Consider the following 16,692-nt stretch of genomic DNA (forward strand, 5'->3'; position numbering starts at 1 on the left):
GCTGATCTTTCTCCTCTGGTCAGGATATAAAGTGTTGGCTCTTTAATGGCTTTAAAATTAAGCCCAAAACAGAAGAGCAGTAGGGTCACCCTCCCTTTCACGAATAAAATGTTTTATTTAGTTAGTTATAAGTTTACTTTAGCTCTAATTTGTTCCCTCATTGTAAAACCTTGTAGAACTGAGTAACAAATACGTATGGTATACATTATTCATGGCGTTTACTCCCAAAATTAGACCCCAGCCATGACAAGTGGCACATACATAGTTGGGTGGGAAGGGTCATGGCATGGGGGGAGGAGGGGGCTGACTTGTTGACCAATTGTGTGAATTATGTGCCAAGTGGCCTGTCTGGCATATCAAACAAATCGTCCTGCCATCCGAAATCCGAGATCCCGAGTCGAAATCGAGGCGCCAATCGCGGCCGGCAATTGAAGAAAATTAATCAAAGCGCCAAAGGGCTCCCCGAAGGCGGTGGAGGGCCTGACGGCGAGGCCTGGGGCGAAAATGATTTATGTGCGAGCAAATAATTTGGACATAAAGGTAACAAATTCTTTGATAATCATAAATCACAACAACACCGCTAGGCATTCATCTCTCTCTCTCTGTCTCTCTCTTCCTGGCACGCACACACACAAACCGCACATTGGAGCGTAAGAAAGATAAATGATATTAAATATAGTAGCTGGAGACGCCTGTCCCCTGTACGCCATCCCATCCAAGACCGGTCCCGGCTCAGGGCTCAAAGCTCAGGGCCCGGCAAAGTAGTTGACCGGACTAATGTGTGAAACATTTCATTTCGTTGCCAGGAGGAGAAACAAATTGCCTATTGAATGATTAAAGGCCCGTAACGCAACGGAGGCGGTGATGGCAGCGACACTGGCAACCGATGGCCAAGAGACGGGCATGGGTTCGACGTGGCCTAGAGATGGTCCAATGCGAACAATGGCAACTGGGAGTCACGCCCAGGGTTCCCTTATGGGTTAAGTAAAAAATTATAGGTATTACAGAAAGGCTAGGTTTGTTTGACTGGAAGCGCATCGTGGCATGCCCCTCTTTTACCCGATTCTTTAACTTCACAGGACTAGATGAATTCTGAGAAATCGCGGCGATATACATACAATAATTTTTGTATATAATAGAGAAATATTCTCTATTCCAATCCAGAAGACAATCACGAGTCCAAATCCATGCTGAAAAGTCGCTACATCGTGTCACGAGCACAGTCCCATCCCTGGGATCATCCTCGATTGTGAACAGGACTTGTCCTCTATCGCCTTTCATTTTGGGATTCGCGTGCGTACATCATAAATCATCGAGACTGGCCTGGCCTGTTCTCTCGGCCAGCCTCAGAACATATGAATTAGAAATTGTTACGCAGCCCTCCAGCCTTGATAGAGGAGGGTGGAGATGTTGGCCAGGGATTGGTCAGGGGTTGGGGGGCCTGAGATCCCTGTCAACGGCATTGTCGCTGCCAGGACGTGTTGACGTGCATGAAATTCTTACGGTAAAGGATTTCATTTCATTTCATTCGTCTTTCGTTTCATTTGACTCTCGCTCGCCTGCCGCACGACTGAATCAGGCCAAAAGGAAAGGGTTACCAGCCCCAGCTCCGAGCCCAGCCGCATTGACTCACGTATATATTTTATCTATAATTTTCACAGCAAATTTTCGGGGCCCTATCCTTTTGGGGCCAAGAACTTGCCAGGCTTGCCACCGCACTCCTTGCCCCATGCCTCATTCCCTGATTTTTAATTTCTACCCCACTCTCTCCTTGGGCCCTGTTTATTAGTCTGCGTTTGGCGGCTGCTCCTTGGCCATAAATCCTGCAACGTGTCTTGCATTCAATTTCTCGTTTCAGTCTCCACACTTCCACTGCTCTCCACATTGTTTCGTTTCGTTTGTTTTACTGTCAAACATTGCGCGGGACTTTAAGTGCTCTACGAGGTTCGCCTGGTCCTTGGCCTTGTCCTATGCTCTTTGTTCTCGAAGTCGGACCAAAATGTGCGCTCCCGGAATATGCTCCACAAGGGCTCAGGTCTGAGGCAGCAGCACTGGCAAATTTCCTTTTTTTATGTGCGTGTAGTTGTTGTCTTTTTTAATTTTAACCAGCAATTTTTTAAAAGCTTTTGTGGAATTGTCCGCCGTATGGGGGTCGCCTGGTTGGCAAGAGTGCCAGTGCCAGTGCCTGCACTGGATGGGAATTTTACAAATTACATACATAATACACATTTAGTTATATGTATATACCAAATATACCGCCTCAATTTCCTGAGGAAGCTTCAATCACAATGTTAACGGAAGCAATTTTCGCACACTCGGAGCCGAGATTTGTACAGCTGTCCGCCGAATGCCGCTTTTCGAATACCTTCTTGACTTCAGGGCCCCGGTAAACAGGCCAAGCTACCGATTGGCCCCACTGTGGCGCCACAGACTGACCAAAATTCAGAAAATCGTACCCGGCCAAGGCTTCTGTTCGTTGCAGTCTTGCTGCGACTGGCTCTCGGCGATCTCGGAGTATCTTTGGCCTTCATTGAAACCACGAGAGCTGACGGTTCTATGTTTGCGACGGTCTTCAGCACGTCACTAGTCTGAGGATCGTTTTGCGCACTAGATTTTTTCCCGCGGAGTTGGAAAGCAGCACATAGTGTCGGTAATGGGCCGATAAATTGCTGAATTTCTTCTAGAACTTTTATAATGTGATAACTATTTCTAATTGTTTCTATCATCCCGTTTTATACGAATTAAAAACAGTTTTATATCGCACGACATAAGGCGCTAAATCAATAAATATAAAACAATCATCGCTTTCCAACATTGAAATGCCGCGAACAGCTGATCGGCAGCTTATGAATCGATGCTGCTATTATTTTGTGCAAATTTTTTAGTATATATCCATTCGATATGATATCGCAGCTAGCATTATTTTGTCGCCATCTTGAAATACCAGACGAAATGTCAAATCTATCAAACCTATCGATAACTCCTTACATTTTTTCCTGACCGACACGTCGCATCGTTTCTGACAAAGTAAAATACTTTCATTTCTGATTGAAAACATATAGTTTTTCGCGTTATTTCTCAGGAAGTTGTAAACTGATCATCCATCTACGCAATCATGTCGGACAAAACACCGAATCCTACTTGGGCTGATGGACTCAGCGACAGCCGTGAAATGCCGTCTTCTGATGCCACAGCTGATGCTGCTGCACACGAGGCTTCTAACTCCTCTGAGTGGGTAGACGAAATACCAATTGGAGCAGACGATGACTTTGAGGAGATCTTAAACGTCTCTTACATTTATGTCCCGCCAATTGAACCGCCGAAAATTCAGCAGAATACGTTTCTCCCCATTCAACAAGAGCCAACAAGCTGGCAGGAGGGCCAGACGCTACACAAGCCGATTCCACAATACGCTGTTGTAGCAGAACGTGCACCGCGCCAGGCTCCACCAAGCGCACTGCCACCACAGGCAGAAGCACAGGAAGCTCCACAGGAAGCATCATCAAACCCAGAGATCCTACCACTGACGAGCCTTGACCTAAATGTTCTGCATGAGCGCTTTCCACCACAGGACCCTATGCAGCAGCAGACTTGCATGCTGCAGGGCGCCATGCCCCGAGATTGGCGAAGTGGCCTGTCTAGTGCCTTCGTTTCATTCCGCCCAGCTGGTAAGTGGAATCATCTTGGACCGTGGCTTCTTAAACCGTTCCGTCTTATTCCGTCCGCCAGTTGACCCCGAGAACGATCCCCCAGAAGAGCAATCACAGGAAAGCTTGGTACACGGTGAGCCGACAGGTGGGCTGAGTGGCCGCGGACACGGAGGCAGACTCGCACACGGACGCGGATACGAACGCGGACGCGGACGCGGACACGGATCCCCATTGCGGGAGCTGTCTCCCACTGGAGGGACACAGTCCATGCTAGAACAGGATGTGGGTGTGTTGCCCGAGACACGCCATGACGATAACGCCCCAGTGCCTGAGTTTCGTGAAAGTCTCGAGCCACTACGTTCCACATTATTTTCACAGTTTTGGAGTGAGTAGCCATACATATCTGCCGGCCTGCCCGATTGTATCTGTCGGCTGGGAAGAAAGTCTTCGTTTCCATGGAAGCAGAACATACAAAGGTACACAAATGAACTGGAGAGGAGCACTGTATCCACTGCCTGTCCCCGACCTATATGTACACCATCTTAAACATCACTTGCTCATCTAAAACTATGTTTCTTACCCACAGGCGAAGCACGACTCAAGCCAGCTGACGGGGACCACGGCCACAGGAGATGGGTATTTTTTCCGCTCGAACAACACACATATCATTCATACACCATTATATTCTTAAAACTAGATTTAACAATACCCTGATACCATCAGTTCAAAATTATATAACAGTTTCGTATACAAGACAAGACACAGAATCGATTGAACAAAAAAGAATTGTAATTTCTTACAAATTATAATGATTTAATGAAAATATATTTTTGTATACATCCGACAACATCCTGACGAAAAATGTTCAAACAATCCATTAAATAGAATATGCAACGCATATCTTCTGCGAAACATGCCAATTTATTTTTATTTAGCACACAAGTGTACCTTTATTAGTTTTACATTTTCAAATTATATTTAGACCTTTAAATGATCGAATATTTACGTATGTTTCTTTCTCGTAGGAAGCAGTTTTCTATATGCATACATATACCAACTTATATGCTTTATGTATGCATAATATTATAAGAGTTTGCTTGTTTATTGCCATTATTTGTCATGATCATAGCATTTAATGGTTATATTTACAAACTACTCATTGCCTAGCCGAAAAAATGTAATAGTTTTACATACATCTTTATAGTACACTCGATTTAGCCATATGTAACCCAATTTGTTCTCCATTTTGATATCTGTATGAAATTACTTGAATTATTCCTTCATCTGTATACATATAGGACCAATAGAACTAGAACAGTTTGGGTATATACCCACATAGACCAAATGCAATGCCAATGCTTGTAAATGTGGATATGCATATCAATTTTAAGAATGATATAGAATGGAATCGTGATAGTAATTATTTATTAAGTCATTTAATTCGCCTCAAAGTGTGATAATTCTAGATAAATCATTGGCTAATTTTTTGAACCTATTGCCTGAGATCCAATAAAATAGAAGACTATGGATCTATACCCATCGTGCCACATTACATATGGGTTTGCTAATTTCATTACACACTGTTAGACCCTCTGAGAGGGAAAATAGGTGTCGAAGCGATACCAAAAAAAGAAAACCAAAGGCCGCCATACGTATTCAGATGTGATCTGCACTCTCCCTCTACCTCTTCCACTCTCATCTAATAGAAAAATAAGTAAAATCTAAAGCTAGTTACGTAATGTAGGCATTTAAGATAATAACCCCGCCATCCGGCTGCCACATCGTGGGCATTTGATTAGTCAACAAGCCACGGCCCCGCCAACGCCAGGCCCAAAAGCTATCCAATCAATACGAAAAAATCTTGAGAGCAAACTCAGCGCCAAATGAATTATTTATTTGGATTTATTTGAGGCCGAGTAAAACAAATGACCCAAGCCAACAACAATCGCCGGCCGCCTACCAGAAACATTAGAGGGAAAGCCATACTCTTGCTCCTGCTGCTCCCCACGCCCCCCACACACACATACGCACGCACAGGAAAATAATCGAGAGAAAAAAAAAGATACGGGGAAAGAAACCGGACGGAGAGTGGAGAGCTGCAGAGCTGACAACAAAGCGAAAGTGGCATAAATAAATAAAGAGCAAAACACAAAGCATATTAGGCTAAGCTACTTGCGATTTCCGTTGCACGTCCGTCCTGCTATAAAAATGCGGAAGCTGATTAGCCAGCCCGGCCCCAGAACCACCCACAAAAACCACCTTCGACCCCACCGACTCACCGACTCACCAACCCCAACCCCAACCCCAAACACCATAGCCAAGGAAAAAATGAACTCCGTGGCAATCTTGGATAGACGGCGGCGAACCATTCAGCAGACCCTTGGACCCCAGACCGGGGGTGGTTGGATTTTATGAGGCACGAAAATTTACAACGCCTCTGGGGTTGTCTTCAGACCCAAGACCAGCCAAAAAAGAAAGAAAAAAACAACGATGAAGACTGTATAAAAACGAAGAATAGAAAGAAGTTGCCAAGTCTCATAATCGAAATTGGTCACAGGTGGCCCCAAGCTCAAGTTGACCAATACCCGGGCAGCCCTAGCTCCCGGTCCCGGGACTGGGACTGGGACTGGGACAGGAACTGAGCTTATTGAAATTAAATGTGCTGGCCAGCAGATAATACCCATTTAAGGCGTGTTTAGTTAACTTGAGTTTGATTTGGGTGACCGTGACCCCTCGCCGGGTGTCCCATCGGAGGTAATTTATTGTGAAACTGAAGCTATTCTCAGGACATTCGATTAGAGATTGGAGTAGGAGCGAACGATAAGGAGGATTGGAAGGGGGGTTGTCTTCTCAATCAAACGCCCACTGTCTATCGCCTCTACTTCTGGCCACGTAAATTAAGAAAAATTACAAAACAAAACAAAAACCAAGGCCTTCCTTTTGGGGCAACCTCCTCAGACGAGACGAATGTGTCAACTCAAGACAACATGACATCGCCTCACTGCTGGCCCTCTGCGTTCTGTTTGGACTAAATTTTTAATCAAATCAAATGACAGAAATCATTAATTTTGCTTCAGCTAGACATTTGGACCATTTCTCAAAAAAAAAAAAAAAAACAAAAAAAACTAGAATGAAAAGAAGGAAGAAGACAACAAAGCAAAATATTTTCTATTTGCATGCTTAAAATCTTAAAGTATTTATTGAGGCAGAATCTACTAGGGGGATTCGTTGAACTTCAGGATCTATTTTAATCCCTTTCCACTACTTCTTAGACAAGAATGATATGCCTTTCTTTAATCGCAAGATTCAAGATCTCAAAAGGCTCCAGAATATTTCTTATCGTGCTCTCTATATGGAACAGAGCCGTCCATCTATCATGAGCAGATAATCTGTGACGGCCACCAGCTGACTCATCCCGTGAGGGGAAGGAAGGGGGAACTGATCCTGGCTGCAGCCCACTCCATCGTCCTGTGCTGCCAAGTCATCTATCACTGGGAGCTGATCTTTAATTATTTGAACGATTCAATTGACATTTGTAATAGTTTTTGCCTTGCCCAACTCCCACATCATTTTGGGAGCTGGAAACATGTGTCCCTGACACAACATGGGAGCTGCCCTGCCCTGCCCACCGAGGGCTAGTTGGATAGGACGGATGCTGACGAGCGGACATTGATAAATCACATATGGATGTGCGCTTGAGGTTGGGCGTTGGGCGTTGGGCCATGGGGCTATGGCTGTACAAACGTATACGTTCCGCTGTTGTTATTTCTTTCCACTTTTTCTGATGTTTCGAAAACGCGACGTTGCAAACAAACCGGCAACCGAGCGACCGAGCGACCGACCGACCAGTCAACCAACCCCGCCGTAGTCGCAACCCCAACCCCCAACCCCCCACTCTAGCGGCCCAAAGTGCACACGCTTTTCTGCAGCGACATCAAATTACGAACTCATTATTGTTAGCGACGACAATGGGGTACCGGTACTAGGGTTTTCTGGGATACACGTACCCATCTCACTCTCTCTCTCTCCCTACTTCTCCCGTAGCTGGACAGGAACTCGGTTTCTGGAACTGGGGACTGGGAACTGGGAACTGGGAACTGGGGAATGGCGACTGGTTCCTGGGTTCTGTTGGTGTTTGCATTTACCGAAAAATACTTGAATGAAAGCAGGGAGAGGGACCCGGTCGCGTTCCCGTTCCCTTGCCCGGGATGAGGGTATTTGTTGACGTTGATAGCGAGCTATGCGCGAATGAGCTGGTATTTTTTTCTCTCTCTCTCTCTCTCTCTCTCTCTTGAATCTCTCCCTCTATTTCTCTATTTCGCTCTGTCGCTGTGTAAGCGAGGGCAAACGACACCGAGAAACGAAAACCCACATCAAACTGACCAAAATGCATGGAATGCCTATGAAAATTGTAAAGCGTTGTTGCATTGTTGGCAGCGCCGTATAGCGTTGTGCAGCCTTTCAACACCCCGCGATGACCCCCGCAGTGCTGCACACTGCACACAGCCCGACGCCTCCCCCCCTCCCACGATGACCCCGTAGCGCTCATTAAATGACACTCACAGGGAAGGCGGACAGAAATTGCATGCTATAATGCACACAGGGCTTCACAAGCTACGCAAGCTGCATTCTGCATAGAGGCAGAGGCAGAGGCATATCACAAGAGGCGTGGCATTGCATAATTTTAGTTTTTCCATTGGAGGCGCTAAAAAGCCAGAGAGGCGACCCATGGGCCCCTGCTGCCTGCTGCTTGCTGCCTGCTGCCTACTAACTGCCGCCTGCCCGTGCCGCTCATTCGCTCGTTCATCAACATATTTGCCCTGTTTCTGTTGTCACACGCAGAGCTCGGAGGGGGCTTGGGAGGTGGCTGCTTTGTTTTACTTTTGGCCAGGCCAGGCCACGCCCCCACCGTCACCCCCTTCTGGCCCCTCTGTCTATAAGTTTGCATAGAATCGGGGCATAGTGTATAAGTGAGCCAGCGATAACATTTGATGGAGCTCAATTATGTGCATATATAAAATATAAATATATAAGAATTTACTGGCGAGGAGTGCATTAATTATACGACATTACTTTGTAGAACTAGGAATATTATTTTAATAGTTTTATATATGTTATGGTCTGTTCCTATAATACGATACATTATACTATATTGGTAACAGTGTATTCTATATTGAGGGTCCAACTGAAAGGAATGGCATCCTTTATCCCATCCATTGGATCATTTAAAATTTAATTTAATTTATTTTCTTGCTTGAATTTTCAGAAATCTGTATTCAGGGCCATCAAATATGGAGTTAAAACAGAGAATTCGCTTGGGTATGCTACATATATGTCGACTGATGAGGAGTAAATTGAGGATTAAGGAACTGTTTGTCTAAGGATCCTTCCATTAATCCTGAAAGGGGGTTTCATTGGGCGATCTATGTACTTATGATATCATTTTCCCCTCTGGTTAGGGTATTTCTTGCTGCGACTATATATGTTCCTGCTTTAGTTTTTGTTTTTATCATGAGAGAGAGTGGGCGTGGAAATGGGCAGAATGTGGCACGAGCACGAGGGAATTTTCGTCTAACGTATTTCGTTTTTCGTATTTGCGAAAAACCGTGAAAATTACATGCCGCTGACGCAGCGGCGCCGTCACTCATGACCTGCCTTCCCATGTCCTCTCCCCCACTCACCCTCCATTTTGGGTGCACTTTTATTTCTGCCGAATTTCAGGAGGAAGCCGTGTGTTTTATTCTCCCCCGCCACCTCGCGACCCCTTCCCTCTCTCTCTATCGCACTCGCTCTGGCTCCATCTCTACCCGTCTCTCTCTCTGCTGATACGGCACGAAGTTGTCGCTGACCGCAACATCGCATGTTGTAGGTGCGCCAATGACGCTGATTTTGTTCCTGCTCTCGCTGCTGGGGCTACACATTATTAACAGTTCCTGTGACAAAGCCCCACTGAAGTGGGGCTCCAGCTTCAGCTTCAGCTACGGCTGTGGCTCGGCTCGGCTCGGCTCGGGGTACAGCATAGGGTGGCGTCCCAGGTCGCAGGTCGCAGGTCGCAGGTCGCAGGTCGCGGGTCGCGGGGGTAGTGGATCATGGGTGGTCGGGGCGCGCCACCTGTCATGTTGCAGGCAAACGGGGCGACGCTGTCGTTTCGATGTCCTTTGCCGGCCGTTCGCTGTCCAACAAAATGTTTTGTGGTTCCCGTTGCCGTTACGAAGTTTGTGACGCCGCCGGCTGGTTGTTGTTTATTCTGGCTTCTAGAAAACTGCGCCACTGACATCCCCATACTCCACTCATTCCATATACAATACCTCCTTTAATACGAGTACGTGTACGCGCCAGAGAGAGAGAGAGAGCACAATTGTGTGTAGGTTTATGTGAAATCGAGAAAATCTCATGTGTTTTCCTGGGCTTTTTTCCGTGGTCTTTGGAAGTGCCCTTTAAGTGTGTGCGTGGAACCGCTGAAAGTCAAGAGATTGTTGGGGATGCCAGTGCCAGCCACACCATATCATACACCATTCTTTCTAGAGTGTTGGCTAAACTTACCTGATCCTGGGCTCTGATCTTTGACTCTTAGCCTGTAATCCCGCATGGTCAAGGGAGGAGTGTCCGCCCTGAACAAATCGCGCACCAAATAAATGTATGTACTACTTATATTGTCTAAAGGAGGCCCTAGATACCCTAATCTATTGGGTTCCCAGCCACCAAGGCATCGAATGAAACGAGGCGGCGGACGTTCTGGCTGAGGTAAGAGTCGGGCTGGTTAATGTCTCCCTTAGAACGCTACAAAGCGATTCAGAGAAGCAGGCCACCCTATCGATAGAAAGCAGATGGAGGAGTACCACCGCAACACCTGGAGCATACCTGGGCGCCCTGGAAGATGCCTCCAAGAGGATGCCAAGGGAACTACCTCGATTCTCGAGGATTCTCTTTCAAACCTCTCAAGCACTCCCCCATACAGATGACGAAGTGTCATACTGGCCCATGGGTGGCCCCTCATAACCTCACCTTTTATTGTCTTTGGTCAGAGTCTGGATTCCTCTCATGAAACTCTTTCATTGCTGTCCATCCATACACGAGCATTTACTCGTATGTGTCGCCTCCTCCGGCTGTCCAGTTTTGTGAATTTCCGGTTCTTAAACTTGTTAATTTACCTCAAAACACCTGGTCATTACCCTAGGATCTACTTATTACACTCTTTTCAATATGCAATTTCCATTTGCCTACAAAAGCATTCCGTTTCCATTCCCTATTTGAAGATTCCAAATTTCTATTACATTCCCAGCATCACCCCAAAATGGGGAATGCGGCAATTACAGGCCCTGGTACTAAGCAGCAATTTATTAATAATAAGCAGAGCAATTAGCACTGCAAGTGATTTGATAGCCAGGCCTCTGAAGGAGCTCTCTGGAAGGTGTTGCGCGGCACACATGCACAAGTCACGCCCCATGCACGCACACACGCACACCAAGTACATGTGTGTACTCGTATCTGTGTGTGTCTGTACGAGTTCTCTGCTTGGATCTGTCGTTTGTGTTTTTGGTGTATGGTGTGTGACAGAGGCGTCATAATAAAGACACCCACCCACGCCCCCAGAGATCCAAGCAATTTGCAGTAAACTGAACTCGGTTGATGATACCCGTGCACGTACATCTTTGGAGGGGGACAAGACAGTTAAATTTATTGCATGTGTGTGTGTGTGGGGGTTTGGGGGTCTCTAATGATGGCATAATTAGCAGCAAACGGTAGGTAGCTTGGGCCCTGCCTCAAGTGTCTATGGCTCGCTCTTCCTTCCAAGTTTTTGGCATTTGATAATGACATAAAGTCAAATTACTTGCAGGAGCCAGCAGCAATCAGCGGCGGTAGGAGAGTGGAGTGTGGAGAGGCAGGTGGTGCCGGGTGGGGAAACATGTTAATTGAAAGCCCACTTATTGAAATGAAAACGCGATTGAGAGATGCACAAGAGAGTGGTTGGCTCTCTCCATTTCCATCTCCATCAGGCTGTCTCAAGCTCTGTCTGTACCGTTGTATGAGTGGACAATTGTGCAATTGTGTTGCCAGGACACACACAGCCATACAGCCACACAGGAGTGGCCATAAAATTTTCTATTTAACGCTTGAGCGACAGTCCCACACAAAGAGGACCCAGGACAGATGCTTTAATTTCGAACCTGTTCAACCTCAAACACGATATGAAAGTTTTTGGTCTGCTCTGTCCTTTGTTAACAACCATCTGCCAGAGAGGTGGAAACCTGGAAAGGTGGAGAGCCAGTGTCAATGCCGGTTGTCCTGGGCAACAGTTTATTAGGTTGAGTCCTTGCCGCTTCTTAAGATTGCCAGCCAGCCGCCGCCCACACTTGGCCCGTGTCGCCATCGAATGCCAGTCATCATTTGAGGCAGAAAACGGGTAGCCAGGACAACGTCTCCAGACAGCGAGGGCCCAACACTTGACGGCAGCACAAATTTCTGATTTTCCGCCCGACAACAACAAAAAAAAAGCGAAACAAAACGTAACGAATATAAGTAAAAGATAAGTAAAAGGCCAAAGGCCCAGCTGCGTCTGTCATGGCCATTGACCAGCCAAGCCAGCCCGTCCAGAATGGGATGACAGCCCAGGAGAAGTCGGTGTCAAAAAAGGTGACACGAGACAAGCTTGACTTGATGACGAGAGAGTGCGAGAGAGAGAGAGAGAGTGAATGGAGAGTGGACCCACCCCCCAAGGGCTAGGCCTTGGCCTTTCATTTTATGTTATTCATTTTTAATTTCTTTTGCTCCTTTTTTACACACACACACACACACATACAGTTGTGCGAGTGTGTGTTTGAGTTTGGGCTTAAACTCACATTCGAGTATGTTAATTTTCGTATTTTAACGACAAGGATCGGGTCAGGAGAGCAGGACCAGGAGCCCGGGTCCCAGGACACGTTGACGATTTGTCAGTTCCAAGTCATAAGGCAAAGTTAATTTTCTGCCATTTGTTTCAGATTCGGGCACGGTAGATAAACCCTTTCTTTACTTATTGTACACATGATACTCGCTCCCGCTCTCCGCATCTCCGTAATTGGATTGGGGTGGAGGGGTGTCACATATGGGCTGGGGGCCTGGGCTTAGTGGCGGAGCAGTTGACAAATGAGTCGCTTGGAAATATTATCCCACAACAAATATAGAAACTCACATAAGATATTACCGGGGTTGGGTAGAAAGAGTATATATTAGAGCTACTTGAAAGTTGTAGGCTTCTATCATCCTTCAGAAGGCGTTCCAGCTAAGTGGAGATAAAAGAGTTAACAAAGTTCCCGCGAAAATAAGAATAAGATAAATAATCAGAGCTGAAGACAAGCGATTACATTAAGACCCAAAGCTCGCAGAGGGATAATCCCCTTTTTTTTGTGCCGTCTTAGAAGCCATTCGCTAATTGTTTCTATGCTTCATTAGACTGGGCCAAGGGGGGGGGAGGGAAAATGGGTAGTGAGCGTTCTTGGATCGCAGCCAAGCTCATTTAATATGAGCTGGGAAAACTCATTCATTATTCGCCGAGACTTAAATAAGGCTGCCAGGCAGCCAGAGCGAGTGCCAGAGCGAATGCCAGATTCCCCGGGAACATATTCGTATCGCAAGCTGAAAGTCTTTGCCGCCTTTCGTCCTTTTTGGCCGAGAGACCCTTTTTCCAGAATTTTTCTGTTGGCTGGATTTACTTTTAGACGCCTTTTTTCGCTTTCAAGTTTGACCATTTATTTAAACTTTTTATTTAGCGAGACTTCTATTTGCGCCAAAGTCTCTCCAGCAATAAATTCAATTCTCCTTTGCGCTGCTTTGCTGCCCCCCCCAGCAGCTCTTGTTAACCCCTTTGATGGGTAGCCAGGCCGGGGTTGGGGTGGGGCTTCGGGCAGGAGGTGAATTAATTTTCTTAAAAGCTTTTCTTGGCGGCGCTGATTATCCAAATCCCACCTCCCATTCGCTCTTTCTGTATCTGTATCTGTATCTGAGAATAAAGAGGATTGGACTCATTCTATGCGCATTGCAACGGCACTGCAAGGATCAGACACGAAATAAAATATCACTAAATGCGAGTACGAGTACTCTTTGCTTCTGGTTTCGTTTTAATCAGTTTTGAATTTTTAATTGAAATTTTTATTAACGAATCTTTGGCACACTACTCGAAGTACCTTATTTACAAATCATCTCTGGCTGACTGTCTTTCTGTCTGTGTCTGTGTCTGTGAGTGTGTTTGTGTGTGGGTGTGTGTGTTAGCTTAAATTTATTTTTAATAAATTTTAAAATATTTTTGTATTATATGTATATCTATTCTTTTTCTTGCAAAAAAAAAACTGGTACATTATATTCTTAAACATCTAAATATATAATTGTTGCAATATTTCTTTTACGTGGCAGAAACTTGGAGCAATTTATAAACAATTTACACAGATCTGGTATCTACATATATCAGTAAATATCTATATATATATATATAATTACTTTTTTGGTTTTTATTTTATAATTGCCCCCGCCTTGAACTATATATATACTCGTATATATTATATGTTAGGGTCATGCTAATTGATTTAAATTCGATATGTGAGCCGCTTAGACTAGGGTTGACCATACAAAAAAAATAACACGCAAAAAACATTACATAGTGCGAGGATTGCTCAATGAATTTGTGGATAGATCCATCTGCTGCCTGGCAATCGATAAGGTCTCTCTGCTGTACATGTATCTTTGAACTTGATCGCTGATAGAATGGTGAAGAAAGTCCTGCAGAATCGTTGCAGATCTTTTCTTTGAGATTTTCTCTTAGTATCATATAATGAATGCATGACCGAGTGTCTCTACGAGCAAGCCAGGGATAGATATCTATCTGGATATCCATGGAGCAACCCCCGCCAGCTGCGATATGGCGACTATTCACACAACACCACAACCGCAATACTCTCTCTCTCTCTCCTCTCTCCTCTCCCTCTGTCTCAATCTCTGTCCCCGTATCCCTTGGGTTTGGTCTCCTGGGCATCCTTCCCATCGATCCGGTGCTCGCCCTGTCCATGCGCCGCCAGGCAGGTGCCCAGCAAGGCGACCGCCAGCCGCTAGTAGGGGCGCCACACATCCGCCGAAGGCTTGGGAGTGCGCGTCCTTATGGGGCCGCCACCACTGGACCCAGACCCGGAAGCAGAGCCGCTGGCGGAGCGGGAAGTGGTGCTGACATCGTCCAGATCGATGGTCTCAACGGGCGACGGCGAGGGCGAACGGCGCGTGGAGCTGACCGGCGGCGAGGAATTCGGATTGGCATTCTCCGCATCCGGCGGATTGTGCGTGATCAGTGTGACACAGCGCTTGATCAGATTAACGCCGTCGTGGTCGCCGCCGCTACTCATCAGCGAAGTCGCTGAGTCCTGGGGCAGCGCCTGCGTCTGGGCTTGGGCCTGGACCTGGGCTGGGACCGCACTGGCCGCTGCCGCCGCTGCGGCGCTCCTCAGCCAGGGTAGATCGCTGTAGCTGCCATAGAGCTGGGTGTATAGCCACTGGCTGGACTGCGGCAGGAGCGGGCTCTGCAGGAAGAGCTGGGCGGCCAGGGCCGGATTGAAGCTGTGCGAGGGGGCAAAGTGATTAGCGCCGGCCGCCGCAAAGCCGCCGAACAGCTCCGATGGATTTTTGCTGCGCTGGATGAGGGCGGTGAATGCCCCACCCGAGCCGGGGGCGGTCTCGGTCAGGGATCCGGCGACTGATCGTCCACTGATCGTGGCCAGGCTTCTGGCATCGCCGCTTAGCTGTGTGCCGGCTTCCGCTTCCGCCTCTCCATCTGGTTCCGCTTCTGCCTCAGCTTCCGCTTCCGCTTCAGCATCAGCTTCAGCCTCCTCTTCGTCGTGTGTGAGCGGAGAGCTGATGCTCTTCCGAGGCGATCCCGTCACCGAAATACTATCGCTCTCGAAGCCCGCATCGATGTTGCTGCTGTTGTTGTTATTGTCGTGCTGCAGCGAGGTGAGGATCGTGGGTGGTGATCGGGGCGAGCCGAGGGGACAGTGGATCGCTGGCTGGACAAACGCACTCAACGTTCCACTGGTCGTTGTGGTGGGGGATCCCTCCGGACTGGTGGTGCTGTGAGCGGCACCCACTGTCGCCAATTGCTGTTGATGCTGCTGCTGCTGCTGATGCTGTTGCTGCTGCTGGCCATCTGCTGGAGGAGATTCAGAGAGTGAGATATATATCTATTTCATGGGGTATATTTCACTCACCGGTCAATCCTCTCAAGCCGCTGGCCGCCGGAAATGCCGCATGATGGCCGAAGAATGGGCCTGCTGGAAAACCTGCTGAACGCCCACCCAAGGCCATGTGGGCACGCCAATCGGGAGCATGCAGATGACTGTGCATCCCCACCAAATGATGGGCGAAACCTGTGTGGGAAAAGAGAGCACAATATTCAGATTAAATCAATTTAAAAGCATGAATTCGGGCTATACTGAGAACAACTTCTTTTGAACAAAATCTCTGAAACCCACTGAGAATGTCGTCCGATATTGGACACAACCAACATTCATCGCAAAAGTGTTTCTATTTCCCAAATTAAGTATTTTCGCTTAGGAGAAATTATACTATTGCTGATGAGAGGAGCAAAGCCTGTGCAGAGAATGAGGAGAAGTTTTACGCAGAATACAAGGAAGTTGCAAGAACAGGGGCTTCCCGGGTGTCTACACAATAGCCACACTTTGGCGGAAAGGGATCCATACACATTAGTGGCTTGCTCTGGGTCGGCTAGTGTTTTCTCGTCAAGTCGGCCCTTAAACAGGCCAACGATCACGATTCTTTTATATCCAAGGATGGCATCACCAGCACTGGCAAAGTCCAGGCAACGGGCACGAATATCCTCTTGGACTGTGGCAGGGCCAAGAAACCTGGCGAGTCTTAAAATACTTTTGGATATATGTATGTATAGTTCTTTGTTATATCCATCAAGCAGTGCAGTTCACAGTAGTCAATGCCTTCTCGTTGCGAGCGTTGCATTTCGTTCTAAATATTTAAATATAATTTGGAAAGTAATAATAGTTCAGTTCTC

General features: G+C 46.9%; 2 protein-coding genes across 2 annotated transcripts in view; one reads left to right on the plus strand and one right to left on the minus strand.

Moving 5' to 3' along the window:
- The first annotated feature begins 2,947 nt into the window (after positions 1–2,947).
- LOC108165182 lies at positions 2,948–4,564 on the plus strand. Its single transcript, XM_017301252.2, has 4 exons — positions 2,948–3,027; positions 3,083–3,668; positions 3,730–4,126; positions 4,237–4,564. Exons 2-3 carry the CDS (start codon positions 3,116–3,118, stop codon positions 4,041–4,043), a joined length of 867 nt encoding a protein of 288 aa, XP_017156741.1. The 5' UTR covers positions 2,948–3,027; positions 3,083–3,115; the 3' UTR covers positions 4,044–4,126; positions 4,237–4,564.
- Positions 4,565–14,728: 10,164 nt separating this feature from the next.
- LOC108165185 overlaps positions 14,729–16,692 on the minus strand; it is a 32,253-nt gene continuing 30,289 nt past the window's right edge. The window contains exons 5-7 of the mRNA XM_033389329.1: positions 15,875–16,033; positions 15,559–15,816; positions 14,729–15,441 (exon numbers count right to left, since the gene is read on the minus strand). Of these exons, the coding sequence (XP_033245220.1) occupies positions 14,729–15,441; positions 15,559–15,816; positions 15,875–16,033 (1,130 nt within the window). The remainder of the gene's footprint in view (positions 15,442–15,558; positions 15,817–15,874; positions 16,034–16,692) is intronic.

This window comes from Drosophila miranda, chromosome XL, assembly GCF_003369915.1.
Source record: "Drosophila miranda strain MSH22 chromosome XL, D.miranda_PacBio2.1, whole genome shotgun sequence".
NCBI lineage: Eukaryota > Metazoa > Arthropoda > Insecta > Diptera > Drosophilidae > Drosophila > Drosophila miranda.